This window comes from Necator americanus, chromosome III (genome assembly GCF_031761385.1).
Source record: "Necator americanus strain Aroian chromosome III, whole genome shotgun sequence".
Taxonomy (NCBI): Eukaryota; Metazoa; Nematoda; class Chromadorea; order Rhabditida; family Ancylostomatidae; genus Necator; species Necator americanus.
In genome coordinates, this window is record NC_087373.1 from 15248574 (window position 1) to 15276491 (window position 27918).

The following is a 27918-nucleotide window of genomic DNA, read 5'->3' on the forward strand; positions in this document are numbered from 1 at the left end:
AATGGAGTGGTAAAGCTTTTTGGGAGGAGTTCGGGATCTCCGATCGCAAGTATAGATCACCAGGAAAGAGCCGGATTTTTTTTCATACAGTAAAAAAATTATGAATGGTCCAAAGCTTCAAAAAAAAAAATCGGAGTAAAAATAGTTTGTAGGCACACTACAACAAAACAATCGGAGTAAAGTTTTCTGCAAGGAAAAGAGACAAAGTATTAAATAAGAACAAAATGACAGAAATGACAAGATTTTGAGCGCTACTAAGATCTTGATTCGGGCTGCTGCTGCTGATTTCGGCTGAGAGCTGTTAATCAACAAACGTCACAAAAACAAAAACCCATGAAAAATTGCTGAAACTCTTAGAATTGGTCCTGTCAAAAAAATTAATGTTCAGATACGAAAAGGATCAATTCATGCCAGAAAAGAGAGAAATTCAACGTTTTAAGGGGAGAAGAGATAAAAGTTCCCATGGCATTATAGATAGGAACTGCGAGAAATCAATTTGGAGGCGTTTTGTGGCAATTTTACACCGAAGTCTTCTCAACAAGGCAAACAGGTTAGTAGGGAGAGCGCGGGACAGATGCGACCTTCCTACATTAAAACATGATTGTGACTCACAATATACTCCAAAACATCTTTTTCTTTAACGTGCATAAGTACTTAATAGCCCAGGCATTGAAATAGTAAACAAGTACAGTTGTTGAACACAGAATTCGCACATTTGCAAGGAAGTAGTGCGGGACATGTGTATGTACAGCATGGTCAAGACGACATGAAGCGCAGTGCAGTTGCGTAAGCGCTGCGCTTGAGGAGGCGCGATGAAGACAGGAGTTGGAATCGAGCTAGGACCATCACGATTTGTTGTGAATAATGGTGCTAGCAGAGTCTTCACTCGATCCTCACTGCTACGCTCCAGCGCGCCGTTTTGAGCCCTGTGTTTGGTAAATTTTCTTTATTTAAGAGCAGATTTAACATAATGGCAGGAGCTTTTACACGGTCGATGGCCTGGAACCACCCTTCTTTCAACAGATCGTTTAGATCAATCACCTGGCAATAGCACCAATCATTGTGTAGTCCACATAAGTCAAGTAATAGTCATAGGCTCATTGACACGTACGAATCTAAAGTCTGATTTTGGGTTTAAAAAAAATTGTCGCTGCTCAGTGTACGAATGAATGAGTGTTGCTGCGTAGGATCACCAGCGACGATATAGGTAATTTCATTTCCACATACTTTCAGGAAATTATAGGTCACATAACAATAAGTGCAATTGGCAATAACTCATTCGTTATCGGCAAGTATTCACTCCTATTATTCATTGAAGGGTTTCTTTTGAGAACCTAAAACTTCTCGAAACTTCAAAACTTCCTTGCCGATACTTCGGTTTCGTGACCCATGCCTCGGAGTGGCGTTATCAAGCTTCCACGCCGTTTTCTTCCCATGTGTTCAGTAATCCTTACCACAATTCTTACTGGCTTCGCAAATGTAAGTTGCATGTCACATCATACATTTAATCCCATATGTTACCCCCATTTCTGCGCAGTCGCCCGTTAGGACAAATAACACATCTTTCACAATAACATATCTGTCGTTTTACCTGTTCCTAACAAGAAGAAAATCTTCAATGAATGACAAAAATGAATGCTTGCCGATAACCAATGAGCTCTTACTTCTTGTAACGCTCTGATATTGTTTGTGTCCAGATCAAACGCTGTATCGTCGCTGGTGATCTTTCACAGCATTACCCGCGTCCACAGGTGGCGGATAGAGAGCTAAGGTTCCAGAAGCAAAGAGCTAAGCAATGATCCTCAAGATCGTAATCTATGATTTTAAGCGCAGTAAAGAATTATATTTACAGACCGATCCTATATTAAATGGATTACGCATTAAATTGGAAATGTTACTATTGGTTGTTTATTATGTTTTTTATTGCATTTGGTATATTGCTGTGTATTTCTTATGGAGATAGCAGTTGCAGGAGCCCTCTAGACTACCCAAATGGAAAAGGACTAGGATGACGGTCTCTACTTTCAACTCACGCACGCTTGCACCGGAAAAGGCCATTGAAGATCTGATGATGCAAACTAACATCATTACGTACGACTTCATCGAACTGTCCGAGACGAGACTCCGCCACCTACTGAACACCATATATGAAACCGAAGGAGAACTGTTCTTAGGAACATGCGACAGTAAATGAGTTGGCGGATTCGAGGTCCTCGTCAACACAAGTATGGCAGAAAACATTGACTCTTACGAACAACTTACGACCCAAATCGGACTCTGAGAAGATGTGGTTCTACGCCAGCTTTGGCAATCTTCGTCGTTTACGTTCCGATATTAAGCTACGGAGAAGAAAACGTCGAAACTTTTTGTATGGGCCTGAAGAAGTTCTATAGAGATATAGAGAGAAGATCATAAGAACTCCCGAATAACTTCACATCGGTCTTCAGTGAATTGAGCAGGAAGAGAGGGTTTCCGAGTTCATCATGACGGCTAAGACCATCCATGGTGACTCGCAATATCAGAAGCAAAGCCCTCGTCTCTACGTTGGACTTAGGAGTCACCAGTGGAGGGTACCGTAATGAAATTGACCAGGTCATCGCCAATAAAATTTTTGACTGACGAGTGTCGCTGTTACAAAAAGTTTTATACGGGATAATCGCCTTCTTAAAAACATCGACGACAAATATGAACGGCTTGTAGAGCATCTTCACGACTGTACGAGGAAAGCGAAGAGTTTCAAGACGACTAAGAGACTCCTGTCTCCTGGAACTCTACAGCTGATACGTCAGCGTGAAGCTGCGCGAGCTGCAGGCAAAAAAGAACTCACATCCGAGCTCGGAAGGCATTGCATAGAGGCGATAAAAAAGACTTCAAAGAGAGAAGAGCAGAAGTGCTAGCTGAAGTTGCGAAGGCTGGACAGAGCATTCATTGCGCCATCCGGAACTTCGCCAATCGTAAAACAGTAACGATTGCACTCCGAAGAAGGAACAACTACAGCATCAAGATGGGGATGGGAAAGGTCATTCACGACCTCTACTCTAATGTCTTCGACAGTCCTCGTCCACTTGCCTCCTCACCATCTGAAGGAAGATGGACGTGTCAGTCCAATGGTCCTCCCTTCCGAAGCCATGACATGATGTCGGTGAAGAATCGTACTCCATCCGGTTCCAACAGAGTTAAGCCTGAACCTCTAGAGTACCTACCGCCAGTCCTCATCAACTCAGTGGCGAGGCTCTTCACTCGTTATTTGTCGGAATACACGTTTCCCAAGTAATGGAAAACCATCAAGACCATGCTGTTTCACAAGAAGGGAGACCCACAAGACATCGGCAACTATCGCAACAATCTGCTTGCTGTCTGTCATCTACAAGCTCTTCACAAGAGTAATCCTGAACAAGGATTTCAAAAAGTGTTCAATACGATTGACCACTTTTTCAAAAGTCATAGAAGAATCGCGAGAGTACAAGATGCGGCTGTGTCTCACTTTCATCGAACTGAGGAAAGCTTTCGATTCAGTTGGGACTGAAGAGGTCATGGAGGCTTTGGAGAACCAAAGCATCCCTAATCTATACATGAAGATACTTCGTGAGTTGTATAGCAACTTCACGACATAAGTTTCCCTACAATTATGTCACAATCGACGTGGATAGAGGGGTTCTTCAGGGTGACACAATCTTACCCAAAATATTCAATGCCACTCTCGAGTACGCGATGCGAGGATTGTAATGGGATAACGTGGGAGTGAAAGTTCATGGTTGGGATTTGCACCATCTTCGTTTCGGTGATAACATCGTCGTGACAGACAAGACGAGACAAGACGATGTTTATGCAAAACGGAGTCTCGGATTTACCATACACGCTCAACGGAACGAATATAACCGAGTGTTCCAGCTATTTATATCTAGATCGGGAAATCAAAATGAAGAACGACCTGACATCCGTTTTACATGCTCCTCGCTGGGCAGAAGGAAACGAACAGCTCGAGGAGCATGTAAAAGCATCGAGAATATAGTGTAGAAGACAATGGCTCTGTCCTCACCTTATTAATACCACTGTACTTCTTGCTTTGAGCTATGCCTCAAAGCAAGAAGTACTTCGCATGCAGAAGGAAAATGCGATCAGCGTTATAGAACGCCCACATGAAAGGGTGATGCAAAGAGTACCCCTCTTTAAGCAAGTCAGAGAAGTTCACTCCTACGTCACGATCGAAGATCACAGACGTTGTCGCATATGCCAGGGAAAATAAAATTACGTTATATGTCCTAACGACAACTGTTGGACTAGAGGGGTGAGCGACTGCAGGAAGACTGCTGACTGTGGAACGTTAAGAAACATTTTTCGTTTGCACGAGGTTCTTCAAATAAAAACAAATAGAGACCGAAAGCCAAGACGAAAGACGAGTTTCTAGGTGCCTGAGAAGAGTTAGAAGAGTTAGAGTTAGATAGATAAATGTATTTTTATATTTTCTATATTCGCTGGTTGGAAAAGTGTATGAACCCAAGGAAGAAATCCGTGCTCACAAATTATGCTTCAAGAAGGAAATAGTTATTCATAAACCTGGAAGGCACTAGCCAACGAAGCCAAAGATTCTATCGATTTACAGTGAAAAAAACTGGTCTGGTAAATCCGTGAAGAAAGAGGGATCGATGTTTATACGTTACAGTTTTTCGAACACATTGTTATTTCCCTTCTTAATGCAGAAACTGCTCCCAACATTCCGCTCACAAGAATGAATGGGAAAAAAGCAAACGAAATGGAGAAAAGTGCAGTTTTCCCGATCTTTCTTTTTTTTTGAAAGACCTGTGAAACTTTTAAACTTTTAAAAAGTTTTACTACTTCCGGTGGGTCATCTACATACCTTTAACATATGTGTGTAACTTCTTAATTTATCAATTCTAGTTTATTTTCTTTCTTTTTTCTTAATTTATTTATAACCCATTATTTTTGTTTTTTAAGGACATATTTTAACAACAGAAACATTACCTTTCTCTTTCAGATCTATAGAGGGTTTGACCCCACGGAGCCGCCTGGTTAATAGCCCAAATGGCTGCGCCCTGTAGTTATCGCCGTGATGGAACGACTGCATGATGCATCATTGCTGGGAAGTCGCGAACAGCAGTCGTTTCTTATCAACAGTGCAAGTGATCGAATCAGTCGGCATTGATTGATTACAGCAACCCCAATAGGACAGCTCCTCTCGACTTTTGGCCCTTTTTCTGGCCAAATTCCCAATTGTAAAACGATCTCTTGAGGATATCCGCAATTAATTGTAATCTATGTATAAGTCGTTCTTTCCTATTTCTTTTTATTTTTTTCCTAAGAAATGTTCGGTTTATGTTACTAACCACACTTTGTGAATCACTTGTATGATTCATAAAATTATTTCTCTATATTGCTACGCCAAAAAATTGAGGTGGAACATTGCAGTACTTTTGATCTACCGAGTAATCACAGTGAGCTGTGCAAATGTTCGTTATTGTGTAAATCGGAAGTAGTCATCGTAGGTGGCCCACCTGCGTTTCCTCATATATATATTTTTTTTTCAAAATTACAAAAAAAAAGTTGCCTCTTGTCCCTCACCTGCGTTTCTTTACATATTTTCATATAAACTCACAACCTTGAAGCCATGCACGTGACCGCTAGGCCTCTAATTTCCCAGTTCGATGTATTCTTGTTACATATCTGTGAATAAAACAGCTCTCCAGCTTCGTTTGTGGCCCTCAATCAAGCCCTCATACTGATTCATTCTTCTTCACAAATGAGATTAGTTTATGCATGTACTACTGTGTGTGATAGTCATACACCACCTACAAACTCACATGTGATATCTGCTGAAGAGTGCGCAAAAGAACATAGGCGTACGATTTCAAGAAACTGCTTCCCAAACAGATGATAGCCGTAATTACTCCGTAAGATAGTGCTTTCTGACTTCAGCTATGATAGGGTTTTCAGCTTGCAACACCGAAAAACAACTGGTTTCGGGTTTTCGCTTGCTTTGAGATGAAAACTCATTGTACAGTACATTGCTACATAACATATTCGCACAAAAAGAAACAAACTAATGAAACTAGGAGACAACATAGTGAATTATTTGAACTATGTTGAACATACGCGTCTGTTGCAACGTACGTGCTTTCGAAGTCGCATCGCGGTCACACTAGTTTTAAGGCACTGGCGCCGACCGTGTGTTTCGGGGCGGATGGTAATGTTTTAACAAGGCAGAAAACAATAAGAAGATGAAATTTCGCATCGTCACTTGATAAGGGTTCAGAACGGCAGACTACAAACAGTCAACCATTTTCAAACATGTGAAGGCGACTGATTCGAAGCGCTCTTTCTGCCATCAACACTTCTTCTTACTACCGTTCCAATCGGGAAGAAGTAATATCAGTCAGTCACTGCAACGTCCAATCAATTAACCAACTTCCAAGATAGTATAGCAAAAGGGGGACTTTTACTGACATTAGCTATTCAGCCCTACTTGCCCTACTTACTTAGTGTGAACACCCGGGTCATGACAATGTCACGTCTGTTCGCCTTCATTTTCTTTCCTACCAATTGATTCGTGTTCTTTTCTGTCAGAGAATGCAGCAGATTAAACAAGTTGCACGACATTCAGGAATCATATTCTGACGATTGATTAATCTCTGAAACTTTAAAAATTTGAAAAATACGTTTCTGTTCCCGTACACCCTCTTGTACTTGTATCCTGCTATACATTATTTAGTGGGTTACTATGAGCCTCTTTTTACGATCATAACAAACTGCCATGTAGCCATTATCGGGTCAACGCGTCTAGATAATTGATGTCTTATATTGATTCTTGTGAACTTGAAATCTATACCAGGTTATCACTCTGATGTAGTACAAAAACTCAATTTATAACTTCCTCATTTTCGTTTATTTTCACTAACGACATCCATGGAACCATTCCACATCATTGCAGGTTATGGCTTCTACGTCAAACTCACCCCCGAGTTCAGGTGAACTCGATCTGGAAGCTTTGTCAGCGTATGAAGATGCGCTCGATGAAAGTGAATCGGAGCTGAAACGTCTGTGTGAGGTCGCTTCTGAACACCTCACAAGGGAACGGTAGAGCTATTTCTCACGCTTTTTGTTTTGCTTCATTCGTGCTTTATCTATGTTCTTTTTACTAAGAACGAGTTTCCATCATGTTCCTCCTTTCTCTGAGTTACCAGCTGCTCCACATACCTCACCTGTACCTCAAAGTGCATTATTATATATCTGCGCAAATCTGTTATATATTGACTTCTTTCTCTGTTATGCACAAGTACACCGGCCCATCAAATTATCGTCATTCGCTATCGAAGTTAGTTGTTATCAGTATTATAGTCGGGTCAAAACGACATGAATCACAAGTGTAGTTGCAGTGCATTTGCGTACGCGCTCAAAAAGGCACTGCAGAGACAGCGGTTGGAACCGAGGTGGGACCGTCGAAAACTGCAGCGATGGGTGGTACCAGCAAGGGTTTCGCCACGCTCCTAGCCGCTGTGCTCGCAAGTGTTTCAGCACGCTCCTAGCCGCTACCGAGGCGCCTCGAGGAAAGCTGTGTACGCAGTTGCGTTCGTGCATCATGTCGTTTTGACCCTACTATAAATAGGCTTCGTAACACAATTTCCAGGTATAAGAACGGAAATTTAAAATACTATAAATCAAGAAATCAGATGGATCAGCAGCAGCGGGCTGATCAGTTTATCCGACATTGTCACTCCTTGCGTCCGCACGACTGGCGAAATAATGTAGAGAGATAGAGGAAATCGTCGAAGAAACAGTTTTCCATCACCTTTTCAAGGGGAGTCACGTTACTCCGTTTACATTTCATAACTCGTACATATGTACAGAGTTGTTTCGTCCCGTACACTGGTCATTCTGCTGATCCATCCATTCCATCCATTCCCTAAATTTCAAGAAGCTGTTTCGAGTTTCTTTGTGGTACTTGCAAACCACTTCCCGAATGCTGTGTAATATTGGAAAACACCTAACTTTGGAAATTTCGCGAACGCTTCGTTGAAGCTGAATCTTCATAAGTTATCTTTTTTGTAAATTTTATGTTGAACGTTAGATGATCTAACGTTAGATTAATGTTAGATGTTTCTTTTTGATTCCTATTGCCAAAACTTCTGGAATATTCTTCCATCGTAGAAACGTGGTCTTCTAAATTTTATGCGACCTCAATGTAACTTTAATCCTACTTCTATTTTAAAGTATCTACATGAAATATTGTTTTGAAATTAAAATCTGTTTTGTTGAGAGTTGTACATATGGGTAGTTGCAACAGCCATAGTTTGGATTCTTAAGCAAGTGAGCCACTGATTGCAGCAATTTTCGATACTAAACAAATGATATAGACATCATTTATGTTATAATTGTGTACATTCTTTCAATTTCATGTATACGTTTCTATAATTCTCATTAGTAAAAAATACCAAAGATTTAGGCCGCGACCACAGGCCATAGTACTTCCACCGTTGCTGCATTCTCCTACATCTACAACAAAGCACAAGCGATCGAGTAGCAGCGAACATTCAAGCATAGAAAAAGTAGGAGAAGGTATAAAATGTTACAAATAGAAACTCTTTCAAGTTGCTCAAACGTGTCAAAATACAAACGTGTTTAATAATGCATATACTAACCGCCAAATGTGTTCGACCGCGTGGACGCGACGCGGATGCCGTTACGCTCTTTGCTTCACATCTTTCTTCCCACTGTTCTGTTCCAATCGGAATCGCATCGCGATCATCCGGTTGAACATATTCAGCGGTCGCATTTTAACGCCTAGTAATCCTCTGCTTAGGTCAAGCGAGTATTCGAAGTCGTCGACAGACATCAAGCAGGCCTGAGCGTGTAAGAAGAAATGGACAAAAGAGTGGCAGCGATCTCTCAGAGTCGCCAGAAGACTGGAAGATGATGAACTACACTGTTGGTGCTTTTTTCTGAAATCTACAATATCTTTTTGTTACAATTCCAACAGAACTAACTGCGGTTGTTACTTTTTCCATCTACATTTCCTCATTTTTGAACAGAATTCTCGTTCGGAAAGGAAGGAGAAAGTTACCCACTCCTTTTCGTTTTTTCCTCTCGTTTCTCCTCTTCTTCATGTTCTTGGTTTAAGGAATGACTCAATTTCAGTTTCAAGAAGTCACTCATTATCCGGTTCTAATTCAAATCAATCAACAAATGCAGATGTTGAGTCGTCAACTGTACGAAATTGAATCCACTAATTCATTACAACTGAAGATTATAGCACAGCTATTGAATAAACTGATTAAGGTGAGAATTTGCAGTTTAATTAGCTCTGCTGAATGTTCTCAACACTGCACATATTTGATAGCAAAACATTGTCCCGATCCTCCTCCACGTCCTCTTTTTCATACGCTGCGGAACTTTCGAAAATTTCTTCAGTCCCAATATTACAGAAAAACATGATGTACAACCTCCTTGCCGCGTCTACAATATTTATTCTATGACCACTGGAGCAGAAACAGCACAGTTCTCAAACCGGAATTGATTCGAAGCATTCCAAAAAAAGAGCATGAAAATGAGCCTCACGACGAATGTCCCACTGATTAGTTACTAGTGCACCAGAAAAACGGTGTATCTGCCGCAAAACTACAGTCCGGTCAAATATTCGTGGCCCGCGTCGCGTTCCATCGTGCTTCCGACGGATGGATCTACAGTAAACGCCCACGTGGTGCGATCCTTCCTTAAAATCAGCGTACCACGAGGTGATCTGAGGTGGTGAGGGAATCTGTGTAAAAAGCTGAGATGGGGTTGTAGACTCCAGGATCCAAAGCGGTTCCGCTCACCTCTCTCTAACCGTTGTAAAAAAACGGTTTGGGAACTGCTTTAGTTTCTGCGAGATACATTGGAACGCTCCTCTATGTACATATTCCGGTCCCTTCAGCAGTCTATTGATTGGTTTCACTTGAATAGGCTGATGTGAAGGCATCACTGATCTTCGACCGATCGCACTCGATGTCGCGTTGCAACTGAAATTGTCGTAAAAAAAACATCGTATTCAAACTTTTTTTACGACGATTAGGGAGAGATGAGTGGAACCAGCCCTGATCCCGCAATCTACAACCCCATCTCTAGCTTTTCAGGCGGCTTCTCTAGTTTTTCCAGCTTTAACCACCTTCCTGTTCGAGTTCCTTGTCGCTTACGCAATGTTGAACCACAACTTTTTTCACCGCGCGGCATTGCAGTGTATTCCACGTATGGTAGGGTCAAAAGGACATGCAGCACGGTGCAGTTGCATAAGCGGCTGAGCTCGAAACGGTAGAGAAAGCGGTTGGATTGAGGTGGGACCATCGCGAACTGCAACGAAGAACGGTGCTAGCAAGGATCCTCCCTCGATACTAACCGCTACGGTCCACCGCACCACTTCGAGCGCAGCCGCTTACGTAACTGCACCGTCGTTTTGACCGTACTACATTTCATCGTATTTTTTTTTAGTTGGCTCTCATACCCCTTAGGGAAGGGAATGAAAATTCGAAATTTACAGGCTCGACAGAGACCGTTCTACTCGTTAACTCGGATCTTGCGATTCCTCCCGGTGTTATTCTTTATTCTCGTCTGGCCATTCGTCGCGCGTGCCTTGTACAGATTTATTATTAGGTATTAGTAAGTCCTTTCTTGATTCTCTTCCTGACTTAAGTTCACGTTTAGAAAAACTTATATATTTCAGGAAACGACGCGGTATGGCAATGACCCTCCTGCGGTACCTTTAAACGTGTTGATTGATGAATAAACTTTCCGAGCAGACTTATCCTTCGAAATTGCGAAGAACAGAGGCAGTGAATTACACCAAACAGTGTTGCAAACATAGTTATACAGGGAATACTCATGTTACGTCGGACTTGACGTACGGTCTTTCGTGATTTCGTCATTGTCTCTAAAAAAATTCACATATTAAAGAAGCCCCGTCCCGTCATGCCAGCACTAGTATAGTAGTGTCAAAACGACATGAAGCACGGTGCAGTTGTGTAAGCGGTTGCCCTCGAAGCTGTGCGGTGAAGCGTAGCGGTTAGGATCGAGTGAGGACCCCTGCTACCAGCGTTCGCTGCAGTTCTTGATAGTCTCATCTCGATTCCAACCGCTATCTTACGCAACGCACCGTGCTTCAGGTCGTTTTGACTCGACTATATTTACCCTTATATGTGTTCCATCACTTTCTTAAAATTCGCCTTCCGTTGAAATAGATGACAGGACAAAAAGAAACGAAAGTAAGAAATTGTGACAATTTAAATCCTTTTTTTAATTGTTTTACTTCATTTTTGTCTCTCGGAATGCATTTACTACTTCTAGCAATGCATCAGACATACTTTGATGGGATTTTAAGGACTACTAGCCTATCAGTTATTAATTTAAAGGCATCACTCCACGAATCTGAGGTGGTACGGATTTCGGGTGGAGTATTCGTATACGGGATAGAAGATTATGGAAAGGGAGTGATTCCATCCATTTCTTCCTAATTGCCGTAAAAAAACGGCCCGGAAGACACGGCTTCAGGCGTCCTGGCGCATTATTTTCTACAAGGAGTTGGACTGGAGCGCGCTAGCCTTGTGCGGCGCTGCATCTTCCGGGCTGTTTTTTTACGGCAATTAGGAAGAAATGGACGCCTTTAAGGATATCTGACATTATAATTCGTCACGCACCTCAGGCTATTTCATAGAAACTATCTTCTGTGTGGGCAGTCAGTAACACGTCGTTTTCAAAGCGAATAATTTTCGAAAAATAATTTCAACAATCTACCACCTTTTCTGTTACGGAAATGCAGTATTCTACGGGTCGTATAGGAAGAACTCGTTTAAAAAACCATAGAATTGTGAACTTCGAATTTATTTTTAGTAAAGATCCACATAAAAGATAAAGTAAGATAAGTTCAATTCAAAATCGTTTGAGGTTCACGAACGCGTTTCTATGCAATGACTTGCGTGGGCTAGCCGATGTATCAAGTCAAAGTTTTTATACTTCCAGAAAATCTGGTAGCAATTTATCTACCCCAGACGGAGGGAAGGGTTGGTTGGCAGCAATGCGGGTTCATACAATCGATAGATCGCGCAGTCACACTTGAACCTCTTGCCGACTACGCTCCACCCGCCCCTTTATTACTTTTAATAGTTATCTACATGGGATGATAGAAATGGCATTCGCACATTTCAATGGAAACAATGAATGAAATCCTTCAACTGATAATGCGTAACTATGGCTTCTATAACAAATGAATTTTATGCTATATATATATATATATATATATATATATATATATATATATATATATATAGAGAGAGAGAGAGAGAGAGAGTTTCTACGTTGCCTATCCACATTTCTAGGTTTTTCAAATTTAAATGACTAAGAATCTACTGACATCTTCCAGAAATCAACACATACATCTTCTCTGTATGAAAACGAGGCTACAATGAACTCAGTTAACTGCTACGACTCGAAACTACACTCTACATTTTAAAAAAGTGCCTTCTTGATACGTGCAACTGAGATGAAAGCGCCCAACAGCCAACTATATTCACGTTCCCACACAGATTATGGACACTAACGTATTACATTGCGTGTCGTGCCATCCACACACACACACACACTCAGAACGTATCACAATAAGTGATTCTGCCCTCATACATAGCGTCATCTACAGGACTTTCCCACATTTTTTTTGAGTTCGAAACAATTTTCCCATTTCAAAACTCTTTTGTTCGATATTTGAAGCGGTGTAGGTGGGTATTCTGATATGCAGGTAGGTCAAATAACTACAGTCAATAAGAATACAGTTTCCAATCTTGCAGCGATCATTCTGCGTGCTTTCTATTATCTTCGTAGTAGCCTGAACTTTAGTTTCGTACTGTTTTTTTTTTGCTGAGAAAAGGAAGAGGAAAAACAGCAAGGAGGAAGACACAGAAGCCGGAGAAAAAACAGTAAATTTTCCTAACGAGAGAGGACCAAACTGTTGTGGAAGAAATGTTACTACTTTCGCGCTAATTTTCTTTTATTGAACTCAAAAATGCGACAGGCATTGCTCGCCAATTAATAGCTGATTTCCAGCGACATTCATATGCTGCTCTAGATATCGCTATATCGATATACGGAAAGTGGTGGCCTTATGCGTGTGATATTTGCCTCTGGATGAGTTAGAAGCGGCCGTATCGATCTGTTTCAGTCGACTATATTTGACGGTATCCGCCGAACGCCGAACATATCCCTCGACTAATACTACGTTACCCAATTTATTTATGGTTTTAATATCATTTCTGAAGATAGTGCGTGGTCGTCAACTCTACTCTCGGAACCATCTGATATCTGCATTTATCGCTTTTTTTCTCTTTCTTTGCACCTTCCCAATAGAGCAGTTTTTAGGTGCTCATCCTGGCCAGTTCGTGATTAGGAGCAGGTTAGAGGGTTTTTTCCCTTTAACCTGTTAACTTGAAAATTAGTGCTAGGTATACCTTATATACACAAAATCCTCAGCAAAGTTTGGATTCATTTGCTCCTATCATCGTTATTAGCTAACAGTAAATTGTTACAGCAATTCTACACTGATTTTCTTTCATCTTGACCGACTGGTACGACTGTTTTTCCGTCATAAACAATGTATTCACAGTCCACATTTACTCTATTTGTAGAACCTACCACCTCCTCCGAAGAAAGTCAGATTATCTCTTGAAATCCAAGAGGTTCTGTGCGGAAAACGCTGGACTAACGTGAACTTTTGTGTTCGGATACGGTGTTCTTCAATATCGCGCTCTATCGGTGATGGAGCGAAAAACAAGAAATTCGAATGCTAGCGGATCACTTTGATTAGTTCCGTCGCCTTTTTCTTCCTTTTTTTGGAGCTGTTGTATCTGAATTTAATTTGATTGTGCTACGCCTTGTTTAGATAGGAGTGCATATTTAAAGTATCAGTTCTATTTCTAGCTTTCTACAAATCTGCTCATATTTCTTGTGTTTATTTTGCTAGTGTTTTTATACTTGTCCTTTTTTCTTTTTTAACCTGGGATTCAGCTGTTATATTTATGATAATACTTTTAAGCCATGTCGAATTCGTGTGTCTCCAAGAGTTAAAGAGACGCGACTCTCACATAAGTTTTTCAGCATTTGTAGATTATTCGGTTGGTTACTCATTCTTCATCAGTAATTCCTCAGCTCCTACCGAAGGTCTTCGCAGGAAATGATGAAGTCTGCTCAAAAGAAAAGGAAATCTGATGTGAACGTACTGTTTACTTGTCGTGATTAACTACTGGTGCTTTTGTGTTAATTTCCATAGATTTAGATCGATCTTAACAGTACACTCCCGCCTAAGAAAGATCGACCATGGTACGCCGAAGAGGTGGGTGTGAATGTGGCCATAAAATATTACATTTGGAATTTAATAAATTTTCAAGGCTGGCCTGAAGGATCCATCCGAAAAGAGCCGACGAAAAAGTATCGTAGGACTAGGAAAGGGTTTGCTGAAAAAGATGCGAAGCTCTTCTGCCCTCAAGGTATTTTGTACAACCAGATTTACTTACTTGCTATTTGTTCACTACTATTTAGTCCTTTCAAAGAAAACGAGCGGGCTATGTTTCTTGAAATGCGGAAATCTTCGCACTTCAATCTTCGCACGCACATAAAAATTCGCCGGCTGGTTATGAAACAAGCTGAGCGAAAGCATTAATTTTGCGCTTCTTCCAGACTCCATATTTTTGCAGTAGTTCTGCCGTAGGTTTAGCTTCCCCAAAACTTTTCTAGAATATGAAGAAGATTGCATCAGATTACCAACAGGGCAGTATTTGTATGAGACATTCATATTTAATTTCTAGGACCGTAACAGTCGAGACAGTGCAGCGTCTGCCATATCGTCAAGTACAAGTGCCATGCCTGTCTTCAAGCATCCATCTCTTAATATCACCCTTGACACTATGCCTGAAGATCAGATATCATACCGCAGCGATTCTGTGGGTGCTTTATTGTTGAATATACAAATATTTTGTGGATATCATAAGCATATATTTTGTAGAGTGCAATATCCGGGGACAGTTGCGTTTTACCTCCTTCCTTCAATCGTAATAAAGATCTTGTTAGACTTGTTGGAAAAGGATTGGAGAAGCGGAACTGGGATGAAGGGATTTCAGTAAGTTCACATCTATCCATTTGGTCCTTCGAGAACTATCTTTCTACTTGTTCGTTGTTTCTACATTTCCCTCTTTTCATTTCGTTGTAAAAACATATTTCATTAACAATAGTAATTTTCGTGCTCGAAATCGTAATGAAATGTAACTGTTTTCCTTTTTAAATAAGGTTACAGTTTGGTCTGTCTGAGTCGTTTGCATTTTCGTGGCCAGGTTTAGAGTAGGCTCTAGAGCAATGCTGCATATATTCGTAATAATTTTGTTAGATGTAATTTATACTCTTTAATTTGGAAAAGAACTCCATTGACTTCCATGTAAGTTCATTAGCAGTGTCAAACTTAATCAGTCACTCATTCAACTTAAGATTTTTGCTCTATTTCTTTATTTCTTCGAACGAAATTCTTAGTACTAATTTCAGTTCACAACCGAATCAGCCTCTTCAGGAGACAGTCCTTGCCGTCTAGGTAGTGCTGCTTCTCTTTGTACACCAGCCAGAGAGTTCCAACGTGAGAAATCGAACCGCGGAAGCTCTCGCAGCATGCCCCCGCAATCTGATCTTATACGTGGATTGTGTAATAGGTGTCTTTTTAATAATCCATAGAAATCCAGATACAGTCCTCTTGATTCCTTCGTTATTTATAGTATTAATTCTAATATTTTGTGCTGCAGCGCTATCCGACGTACATTCTCCTCTGTTTCTGATACTGTTGGCAGTCCTCAACGATTCACTCGTGAACGATCCATGAGATTGAGGGAGAAGCTCTTGCTGAGTGCCAGTATGGCAGAGTTACCCGAGGAAGAGGTTTCCATTTTCTCCTTATTCCAACAACGCACCATTATTCTTTGTTGATATGATGACTTTAAGCTTGCACCTCCTCCAGCTTGCGGTGAAGTAACTGACGAAACTTCCACACCGACTCACATCGCAGAAGGATCGAGTCGAAGGACTGTAAGATTTCATTTTTCTTCTTGTCTACTTGTCGCATCGATGAGTTGTGACATGTAATTTGATGATTTCAGAGTTTGGTGTGGTCAACACTACGGTCTAAGTCGAAGATATTCAGTTCAAAGAAAAGAGTTGACGGCAACTCAACTCCTCTTTCTGTTAGCACAGTAGGTAGGGTTTGTAGGTTTAGATCACCGCATTAAGCATTATAGCGATCGTCACCATTTCAGAACATGCGACCAACGAAGAGGGGATAACTCCAACAGGGAGGGGATTGCGGAGGTCATCGGTGAGCTCATCAAGTGTACAAAAGAGAGTTTCTTCTGCCTTGAAGAAAGGATTAGGTTGTGAGTATTTACTTACTGCTTGTTCTATGTCTTATTCATCGACATTGCTTCATTCTTAGCTGCTTGTTTTCAAAATGTTTTTTCGAAGGTCTATTTCTTTTCCTGATGTAAAAGAAAGCTTGTATCAGGAACCAAAGTTATTATTGTTAATTCAGTTATTAGCAGTTTAATCACCTCAATCTGGGCTGAGATCAAAATACTAAAATTTTACTTGTTACCTTTTTGGTATTTGTTCCTTCTCTATTTTCTCCCCGTCGGTTCCGTAGAATTTTCGTTGGTTTTAGTGCGTGGATCGAACAACAATTTGACTGCCGATCTTCCAACCCGAACTCCAGCCGGTATAATTAAACGTTCTTCTACAACCTCTAAGGATCGAAATCGAATGTCATCTAACTTCTCCAGAAGATGCAGTGATGGTAACTTTGCAGTTCATTTCAATCCATATTGGAAAATTATTTGATCATTAATCAAAAAATATCTTCCTCTGTCTGGGATTCGTGAGAAGATCATTCGTCCAATATTTACTTCACAAAAGAAAGGATACCTGGCTCGTGAAGGCACACTATCATAATTCCCCTCCGTCACGGACGCTGGGAACTATCCAGGGGTCTCGCGCTGCTCTTATGTGCAAGGTTTTGTACATGGTTTATCCTGGATCTACTTATTAAACATCACAAAAGAACAGTGCAATACAAGCAAGGTAGCTTTCGTCCTGGTCGATCTATGAGCTGTTCATCGTCAGGAGAGTGATCGAAGTCTGGTAGCGGTGTTCGAAGGCAATACAACAGGTCTATTTGGACTTTGAAGCCGTTTTCGACTTTCTCGAGGTTTTCATAACGCCTCTGTAGTACCAGGAAAGTTCGTTCGCTTGATGACATGAATCAGTGAACAACTGCTGCAGTTCACCAAACACCAGTCGTATGTAGAACACCATTTGAGGTGGTAACTGGAGCAAGACAAGAGACAGTGGCGATCCTTTCTGTTCATCTTCGATGACGTCATGCGAAGAACGATCACTGTCCTGGCGACATAGTCTTAGAACCATCGCGGTGCCCCTTCACCGATCTTGAGCACGACATGTTGTTATATTCGTGGAAACCTTCAATACACAAAACGTCCTTGTATCGAAGCTGGTTGCAGCCTATAGACTACGTCTACTACCTGATAAGTGCAAGCAGATCTGGGTCCCACGAAGTCAAGCTGCGAGGCTGCCTATCTACAATTCGGCCTATTATGATATACGGATCGGAGACTTGGGGAGCACCATCTACTGTGATGGAGGGCTTTGACTGCACAGAAAGACAGCTGCTTGGACGTATTCTTGGCTACTTTCGGCCTTTTTGGCCTAGGATATGCTACAATGAAGATCTTATCTTTACGCAGAAACCGATGTGGTAAACCGGCATATGACATATAGTATATATATACATATATACTGAGGGCTGCAGATCCTCTTGCTCAACGAGTTCAGAGGGGTTTGTCGGGTTCAACCTAGAAAAGACCATCTTGCCGAAAATGGAAGTTCTGGACTGATTTGGCTGATTTGGTGAAAGAGGACTTGAGAACACTTGGCATGGCTAGGCAGCTCAAGCGAGACTTGAGGTTTCGCAGGATGTGGAGTGGCGACGATTGGATTGACTCTGTGCAAACTCTCGCAGAAGATCGAGAATGATGGGCAGAGCTATGATTAAGGAAGAAGATGCGAGCAAGATCAGTCCGCCGATTAAGTCACGTAAGTCGTCCAAACACGTTGTAGACGTGACGTTTTGGTTCAGTGAAAAATCAAATGATATTGTGCAGGAATATCTTGATACCTGGTTTTGATGTTGATTGAAAGCGACAACTTTTCGCACATTTCTTTTTTTTGTACCTCTTTGTTCGAGATTAGTTAGCCCTGAATGTATCCCGAATCACTACGTTGAATTCGATTTGGCAAAATAAAAATGTTGATCTGGAAAGACACGAAATGATTTTCATTATATTTATATATATTCTTCTAAAAATTTCCATTTTCAGTTTCCAGTATTCTCGAAAAGCAAGTTCGTACGGATCAAAAAAAGAAGGAAGCAGGTGAATTCTTCACAACTTCGTTGTTGTAGTTACAAATTATCGTATGATTCTGCAGAAGAAGCTCAGCTGTATATGAAGAAAGTGTTGATCAGTGAAGAGCCAGTGCTCAAAGTGATCGGGAGAGATGATTATGACGCTGTGATAGTTGATGTTGGAGCAACAGGAATACCGATTTCTGATGTTGCCAAAAAGATCCTCTCGGATGGCTCTGGGAAAGAACTGCATAGAGTTTGCATGTTTAGTCCATACAAAAATGGAATTTTGGCGACTTCAAAAGGAAAACCAGGTTGTCACGAAGTAAATTGTTACGAATATTCACACGAAATAGCGTTAATTTCAGATGTGATCTACGTTGTTACTGATATGGAGGATTCAGTAGACAAGCGTGTACGGGTGGGCATGGCCAGCGGCATGCGGGAGGCATTTGAAAGTGGCCGACTAAAGAAGATCGTATGTAACAACAGCATTGGTGGAGCATAGCATTGCTCCAGGGCATAATCAATCATAATTTCAGTTAGCATACCCCTTCTGCGTGCCTGAGAACAAAGAGTTGTTGGATTTTGTCCTCCAACAATTTCTGCTCACCTCATATAAGGCATTTACGTGGAGCCCAAAAGCGAAAACTGTAAGTCCTCTGTATTATTTTTCATATTTTTGATGTTTTCTGGAATTCAAGATTGAGAAGAGAAACACTTGGGCTGTTTTTTCTAAGTCTAATTTCTCTTTTCAGTTTGATGGAACGATCACCTTAGCTGGAACCACGGATGACAATTGTGCGCAAATGCGTCACTTTTACGAGGAGTTGCTTTCAACAGAAATTAAACCGAAAATAGATGCCTATGAATCAATACTTTCTTCAGCAACTGAGTTAGTTGACAAAAATAAGGAAAAAGAATCTGGTAGCTAGGATCAGCTTTCCTGTAATTTCTTCCTCAGATTTAGGTTTTGTGTATTTGTGTAATGCCTGAGCCATTATTCAAAATACGATACCCTTGCTATAGTTTACTTTTATTGCTTTAGAAGCGTGTACAAATAAATGAGGGATGGTTGTGGCATGCTCTTTGAAAAATACATAGATATTGCGTTGTTATTTTGCTGATCGGGATGTTCTTTTACAACTACGTATCTTACAGATGTGGAGATTCATCCGATGTAGCATAATCTCCTTTTTTTCTCGCAAAACGTTTCATACTTAATGTTTGCACTTTACGTTATATCTGTAAACTTTGTCGCTTCAATATAACATGTCGTCATATTCACTTGCAAAGAATTTGCTAGTTTTTCATACGCCTGCTTTTCTTGGATGCACCCATATCATAAACGTTGAAATGTCTGTAATTTAGATATTACATAAAGGTTTAAAATTCTTTTGCTGAGAGAGCTCCCTTCCTCTCTCGCATTTTCCGTACGATATTAACTTGGGTTCGAGAGACACTTGAGATGATTTCTTTTCATGAGAACAGGGCAAAGGTAGTGTAAGTTTAAAGCAGCATACCTCGAATCCGACCTGGTGAGGTAATCCGCGAGAAAAGGTTGTAGACCGTGGTGGCTCTATCTCTCCCTAACCATCGTAAAGGAAAACGGGGTGAGAACCGCTTTAGTTTCTGCGCGGTTGGAATGCTCCTCCATCTACATGTTCCGGTCCCCTCAGCAGTATAGAAGCGAGACGACATAACTATTCTTTGTCCACTCGCACTTGGAAGTTGCGCGTGCGCAAGGGTGGCGCTTTGCAACTGAAATCGTCGGAGAGGACGACGGCGATACTTCTTACGACGATGAGGGAGAGATGAGCGGAACCACACCATCTAGTGCCCTTCTCTAGCTTTTCTCGCAGGTGCGCTCACCATGTCAGATTCGTGGTATGGTGCCTTTAAGGATAGTAGAAGTGCGAAAAGTATAACAAAGAGGCCTGCTACATGCGCTGGCGGAAATCGCATGAATTATCTGGTTTAACGGAGTTATTGGAGCACCATATAACATCCACGGAGTCTCGGCTGAGTCATCCTGCATGTAGTCATGTATCATTTCGGAGTGAGATGTGGATGTCAGTGGATAATATCACACAAAGAGATCAAAAACGTAAGCATATGCGCTGAAAGTTAGTATGGAGTGAAATAACATGAAATAACCGGTATAGTAGATGAAAAGAAGTCTATGATGTAGTATCTGCTCGAAAATTAAACTGTTAGGAAAGGAAATTAGACTGTTTTTTTTTTTGGAAGAGAAAAGGAATAATCATTATGTTTGCAAGAAATCGAGAATATAGGATCAGTAGACATTCACGGGAAATTTTATTCCCGCCTTCTTGTACAAGACACATATGGAGAAACTGATAACGTCTTCTTAGATTTCGATGACTTCCGAAGAATTGTTTAACCTCAAGAACATTTAACTAGCTGACTTCTTCCAAAATGGATAACACGCTAACTACGGAGATGGGCGGGCTAGTGATGGTCTCAATTCCGACGTTAACATGGATGTCCTGCTAAGAGCGGACATTCGATTGGTAGTTGGAGCTTGCTTATTGCGGCCTTAGTGAAATTAGTGAAAACACAAAGTATTGAACGCCTTCCGTGAATTTTTGGAACAGATGTAAATCAATATGAAGAACGCTCTATTTTTCCTTTGCAATTGATCACAAAATCCATGAAATGGCCAGGGGATTTGCACTGTTCGTGATAAAAATTTCATTTTACAAATAAAAGAATTCTTTGGATCGTGATTTCAAAACCTAGGCCATTTCCATACCACCTCACACTAAAAACATCCAAACATTGCTTATTTTGCTTCCTCAAACAGTCCTAATGTAGAATTATGCAAATACAGTAAGGGATTTTTCCTTTCTCTTCCTTTCCTTGCTTTCGAGAGGACTGGGTATCGACAGAAGTTATAAAACTGATGCAGGCATAAAATTATCACCTAGAGGCTAGAACTTACCACACAGCTGGTCCCCCTCCTATCTTTTGCAACTTCTTCCGAGCTGTGAACGCTATACTACTTATGTTTGAACTTCTAACTTCTAACCATTTCAACAACAAAAATTTTCCGACATTTGTAGTTTTACTGTTTCTTGGCCTTTTTCTTTTGTTGGAGTGACAAAAGAAAGAGTTGTATAGATCTCGGTAAGTATCGGTTTTAAGTTTACAATTGGAGCCAGTTTCCAAAGTTATAAGCACGTTTTTGGAATTTACAATTTGAAGTGTTTGTTATTTTAATTTCATTTTTCACCAAACTTCAAAATTTTAATTCTTTGCTCGCTTTTACATTTCGAGGGAGCAATGTTCAGTTGAAACTGTGAGAAGCGACTTAAGGTATTCCCGACCTGTTCAAAAGACACACGAGTTTCACGAGTTTGTTGAAAGCCTTCTAATTTGAATGGATAGCCCCTACTATAGAATACGTGTTGCCGACAGTTCTCTCGGCTCCTTGGTGCACGAGCTGATCCATATCGTTTCAAACTGCGATCTGGCGACTTGACCATGGTAATCGTTTGAAGTCATCGGTTTTTCCAAATTCTGGGAAAGCTACGTGCGGCTAGTATGTGCTGCCAACTACACAAATGTTTGAAAACGATGTTGTTCTACAAGGACTTGACGAAAACTATCTTCAGTCGGAGGAACTTGGATTAGACAGACAGCTACAAAACCGCCTCCACAAAAGGAATAGAATTAAAAACCTATTACCTGCGGTTCGTGCTTCTTCTCTTTTTTTTGATAGATAGGTTCTGAGGTTTTTACGTTTTTAACTATGTCCAATTGCCACGTTGTTGTTTCAACAACTAGTGAATTCAAAATTTTTGCATATACTTTATTATAAGTATTAGTTGACACACCTCTATGACTCCTTAATTTCGCAACAGCGGAATACTGCAGCAGAGCGTTCGTGCGCGATGACGAAATCGCTAGTCTTTGCGCCGAGACCTCCTCTCCTCATTCTCTTCTTGTGTTTTCTATCTCTGCATTCCTTCTAAGTAGTCTCTCTGTTCTCAAGACCTCGTATTTTTCTTTTTTTTACGTCTTCCTTTCATCTAGGCATCTCTACATCGCTTACTTTTCAACTTGTCTAAAGTAACCTTTTGACTTTTCGTTCTTTTCCGATTTTTTTTTTGCTGTTCTGAAGTTTTTCTCTCGTTTAATTCTCAGTGAGAGCTATCATTTTATCGTTTATTTTGCTACTATCTGAAACCTAATTTGTATGCGCTGGATTTCTTTATTTTTTTAAACTGTGCATGCTTAGTATTCCTTCATATTTGTAGTAGTACCAAAATACTTGCTAGAAACATCTTTCGGAACATTCCTCGATGCTCTCTTTTTCTTAGTCAAGCAGTCCTTATGTAGACTGATGCGAACACACTGGAAAACGCCTCTTTCGTTTCTTTGCAAAAACGTCTGGACAGCAACATGAGCTACAGAACGTTTGCAGACAAAATATTAACACTTACAGGCTAGAACTAGGAGGTTGTATATGTTTGAAAATTACACTGTTGGGAATGAAAAGTTGTTTTTTTTTCGGAAGGGAAAAGGAATAAGCACCAATTTTTACGAGAAATCGAGACTCTAGACCAAGCTCCTAATGTAGAATTATGCAAATACAGTAGGGAATCTCTTTCCTTGCTTTCGAGAGGACTGGGTATCGACAGAAGTTATAAAACTGATTCAGGCATAAAATTATCACCTAGAGGCTAGAACTTACCACACAGCTGGTCCCGCTCCTATCTTTTGCAACTTCTTCCGAGCTGTGAACGCTATACTACTTATGTTTGAACTTTCACTTCTAACCATTTCAACAACAAAAATTTTCCGACATATGTAGTTTTACTGTTTCTTAGCCTTTTTTCTTTTGTTGGAGTGACAAAAGAAAGAGTTGTATAGATCTCGGTAAGTATCGGTTTTAAGTTTACAATTGGAGCCAGTTTCCAAAGTTAGAAGCACGTTTTTGGAATTTACAATTTGAAGTGTTTGTTATTTTAATTTCATTTTTCAACAAACTTCAAAATTTTAATTCTTTGCTCGCTTTTACATTTCGAGGGAGCAATGTTCAGTTGAAACTGTGAGAAGCGACTTAAGGTATTCCCGACCTGTTCAAAAGACACACGAGTTTCACGAGTTTGTTGAAAGCCTTCTAATTTGAATGGATAGCCCCTACTATAGAACACGACGAAAAAGCGCAAATCTCGTTCACCCGTTTCAATCCGTTCTAATCGACTAATGGCAAAGTATTGAGGTAGTGTCTGTGACGGTTATTGATACGTTCTCAGAAAATATTCTGAAAACACTATTGTCTGCTTTAGGATGTTCTAATTACAGAAAAGATCGTCGCTGAGAAAGACCCATAGAAGGTTGCATTGTAGAGGTGCTGCAGTGAGCTCTGTCAAAACTCAACAAAGTATGTGTGAGATGGATAAGGCTGTTGCTTTCATGCAAAGTGCTCAACTTGACATGCCCTCACCGAACCTAAGAAAAAATTCCATGAAAATCAATAATATCGACACGTCCCTCCACCTCCCTTTACTTCAATTCATTCGTAGTCATTGTACGGTGAAACCCAAGTTCCCAAAGTTCCGTTGGTTGATAGTTTATTGATGTGGTAAATTGATATTTCCTCGCAACGATTATCATATTTGTAATCAATGTATGCTAAAATTCCAGTTGAGAAGGTTTCATTGCCTCTATGAAAGGGGTGCATGAGAAGAATAGAAAAAAAAGTATTAGAAGTATAACGTTAAAAAGACGAAGTATTTCGAAATACGGTCAAATCACCAGATCGCAGTTCGAAACGATATGGATCAGCTCGTGCACCAAGGAGCCGAGAGAACTGTCGGCAACACGTTGATATGACTACACTCCTTTTTGTAGCTATTTCATACCGCTCAGAAGAGCGAGTCGCTGACACCCCTTTCGGGCATGTCACGGTCCTCAGCGCGACAAGTCGCGTTCTTCCCGCTCGCAACTCGCCCGTCTCCCGTTCATCGCGGTGGACAGGTGTCGCTTTTTAGTTGGGATTGCGAAATACACACTACAGAAATGATTCTGTATAGTATGATTTCGACGAACTTGTCGCGATGCCACACGCGAGCGAGCCCTGCGCCGTATCTGATCGGCGTTTCCGAATCGATGCTAGCATGAGGAAAATCGTTGGATGAGGGAGCAACCATTGAGATTGCTAGAGGGTAGTTGTGCTCAGAAATAGGAGGAATGGAAAATGATAAAAAAGAATTTCAGTACCTCCATCTGGAAAAACCACACGTTTTGGGAAGAAACGTTGCTCTTCAGTCTTTAAATCCATACCAGTAATTGTGAAAAGACAGTCTTCGCTGTTAGCTACTCGCTACTCTGAATATTGTCTATTCCTTGCGGTTACGAAAAACTCTGGATAGTGCTTGGTCAAGGAATCGACCACTCAAGCGACTTTTAGGACAGATAACACCGCGCGGCTGCTGGTAAAGAGAGTGCGAAATGTTCTTCGGTGATTATCGCGACCCAGCAATCGATCGAAAAATTTCCTACCCATGACGCAGCATCCACCTACCTGTCTAGGATACGCAGCACCTGTAATTGTGTACCCTTGTTGAGGTACACAGATCAGCTTTGCGCAGAGGCGATAACGTGACCAATGAGGCTTTGCCGAGGTGCGTTTATTGCTGGTTGAAAACTTTTCCCAATTGCCCGCGATGGCCCCTGAAACACGGGTGCCATACGCAATTTTTGAACGCTCCAAGGGAGCAGAAATGAACTTGATATGTGAAAGGTGGCGGAAATTGTAAGAGTCGGTCAGCCACATCTGTTCGGTCCGCATCTGAGTCCTCCGCGAGCAAAAATTCGTCTTTTTATTGTATACGACGTTTAACAAGCGGGTTTTTTTTTTGTCTCATAGTCAGGAAAAAAGTGTTTCTTTTCACAAAGAGACTATCACTATTCCATGAAAGTGAGCTGGAAAAATGGAAGTCGAATAGTGATGGAGAATTTCGTCGTTCCAGTCGCGAGCAAGAAATGCCCAGTGGCTTTTCCTTTAAGGGCACTACAGAGATATCGCTGACATATTGGTCAGGCTTTGTAACGAACTTCTTCAAAAGAAATATTAAGCGAATTTCATGCTCTCAAAAAATCATACAATTACAAGTGCTGCATATCCTAGACAGGTAGGTGGATGCTGCGTCATGGGTAGGAAATTTTTCGATCGATTGCTGGGTCGCGATAATCACCGAAGAACATTTCGCACTCTCTTTACCAGCAGCCGCGCGGTGTTATCTGTCCTAAAAGTCGCTTGAGTGGTCGATTCCTTGACCAAGCACTATCCAGAGTTTTTCGTAACCGCAAGGAATAGACAATATTCAGAGTAGCGAGTAGCTAACAGCGAAGACTGTCTTTTCACAATTACTGGTATGGATTTAAAGACTGAAGAGCAACGTTTCTTCCCAAAACGTGTGGTTTTCCTAGATGGAAGTACTTTCAGTTTTTTCATCATTTTCCATTCCTCCTATTTCTGAGCACAACTACCCTCTAGCAATCTCAATGGTTGCTCCCTCATCCAACGATTTTCCTCATGCTAGCATCGATTCGGAAACGCCGATCAGATACGGCGCAGGGCTCGCTCGCGTGTGGCATCGCGACAAGTTCGTCGAAATCATACTATACAGAATCATTTCTGTAGTGTGTATTTCGCAATCCCAACTAAAAAGCGACACCTGTCCACCGCGATGAACGGGAGACGGGCGAGTTGCGAGCGGGAAGAACGCGACTTGTCGCGCTGAGGACCGTGACATGCCCGAAAGGGGATGTCAGCGACTCGCTCTTCTGAGCGGTATGAAATAGCTACAAAAAGGAGTGTAGTCATATCAACGTGTTGCCGACAGTTCTCTCGGCTCCTTGGTGCACGAGCTGATCCATATCGTTTCGAACTGCGATCTGGTGATTTGACCGTATTTCGAAATACTCGGTCTTTTTAACGTTATATTTCTAATACTTTTTTTCTATTCTTCTTATGCACCCCTTTCAAAGAGGCAATGAAACCTTCTCAACTGGAATTTTAGCATACATTGATTACAAATATGATAATCGTTGCGAGGAAATATCAATTTACCACATCAATAAACTATCAACCAACGGAACTTTGGGAACTTGAGTTTCACTGTACAATGACTACGAATAAATTGAAGTAAAGGGAGGCTGAGGGACGTGTCGATATTATTGATTTTCATGGAATTTTTTCTTAGGTTCGGTGAGGGCATGTCAAGTTGAGCACTTTGCATGAAAGCAACAGCCTTATCCATCTCACACATATTTTGTTGAGTTTTGACAGACCTCACTGCAGCACCTCTACAATGCAACCTTCCATGGGTCTTTCTCAGCGACGACCTTTACTGTAATTAGAACATCCTAAAGCAGACAATAGTGTTTTCAGAATGTTTTCTGAGAACGTTGACGTTGTACACTTCGTCGTATCAATAACCGTCACAGACACTACCTCAATACTTTGCCATTAGTCGATTAGAACGGATTGAAACGGGTGAACGAGATTTGCGCTTTTTCGTCGTATTCTATAGTAGGGGCTATCCATTCAAATTAGAAGGCTTTCAACAAACTCGTGAAACTCGTGTGTCTTTTGAACAGGTCGGGAATACCTTAAGTCGCTTCTCACAGTTTCAACTGAACATTGCTCCCTCGAAATGTAAAAGCGAGCAAAGAATTAAAATTTTGAAGTTTGTTGAGAAATAAAATTAAAATAACAGACACTTCAAATTGTAAATTCCAGAAACGTGCTTCTAACTTTGGAAACTGGCTCCAATTGTAAAACTTAAAACCGATACTTACCGAGATCTATACAACTCTTTCTTTTGTCACTCCAACAAAAGAAAAAGGCTAAGAAACAGTAAAACTACATATGTCGGAAAATTTTTGTTGTTGAAATGGTTAGAAGTGAAAGTTCAAACATAAGTAGTATAGCGTTCATAGCTCGGAAGAAGTTGCAAAAGATAGGAGCGGGACCAGCTGTGTGGTAAGTTCTAGCCTCTAGGTGATAATTTTATGCCTGAATCAGTTTTATAACTTCTGTCGATACCCAGTCCTCTCGAAAGCAAGGAAAGGGATTCCCTACTGTATTTGCATAATTCTACATTAGGAGCTTGGTCTAGAGTCTCGATTTCTCGTAAAAATTGGTGCTTATTCCTTTTCCCTTCCGAAAAAAAACAACTTTTCATTCCCAACAGTGTAATTTTTAAACATATACAACCTCCTAGTTCTAGCCTGTAAGTGTTAATATTTTGTCTGCAAACGTTGTGTAGCTCATGTTGCTGTCCAGACGTTTTTGCAAAGAAACGAAAGAGGCGTTTTCCAGTGTGTTCGCATCATTCTACATAAGGACTGCTTGACTAAGAAAAAGAGAGCATCGAGGAATGTTCCGAAAGATGTTTCTAGCA

The 27918-nt window shown here is 40.9% G+C and overlaps 3 protein-coding genes across 3 annotated transcripts; all 3 read left to right on the plus strand.

Annotated features, from left to right (window-relative positions):
• Nucleotides 1-3004: 3004 nt before the first annotated feature.
• On the plus strand, nt 3005-3274 carry RB195_009667 (uncharacterized protein; the record flags this gene model as incomplete). The annotated part of the gene is made up of 1 exon (XM_064190316.1): nt 3005-3274. One exon carries the CDS (start codon nt 3005-3007, stop codon nt 3272-3274), a length of 270 nt encoding a protein of 89 aa, XP_064047899.1.
• A 3675-nt stretch (nt 3275-6949) lies between these two features.
• RB195_009668 (uncharacterized protein) lies at nt 6950-10751 on the plus strand (the record flags this gene model as incomplete). Its single annotated transcript, XM_064190317.1, has 6 exons — nt 6950-7092; nt 8459-8571; nt 8816-8940; nt 9151-9291; nt 10526-10638; nt 10709-10751. The coding sequence occupies 6 exons, from the start codon at nt 6950-6952 to the stop codon at nt 10749-10751; spliced, it is 678 nt and encodes a 225-aa protein (XP_064047900.1).
• A 3449-nt stretch (nt 10752-14200) lies between these two features.
• On the plus strand, nt 14201-19410 carry RB195_009669 (uncharacterized protein; the record flags this gene model as incomplete). Its single annotated transcript, XM_064190318.1, has 16 exons — nt 14201-14242; nt 14303-14359; nt 14415-14513; nt 14832-14966; nt 15029-15142; nt 15559-15719; nt 15810-15942; nt 16006-16089; nt 16161-16257; nt 16317-16433; nt 16718-16849; nt 18450-18503; nt 18559-18789; nt 18844-18953; nt 19018-19128; nt 19234-19410. 16 exons carry the CDS (start codon nt 14201-14203, stop codon nt 19408-19410), a joined length of 1854 nt encoding a protein of 617 aa, XP_064047901.1.
• Between the last annotated feature and the right edge of the window lie 8508 nt (nt 19411-27918).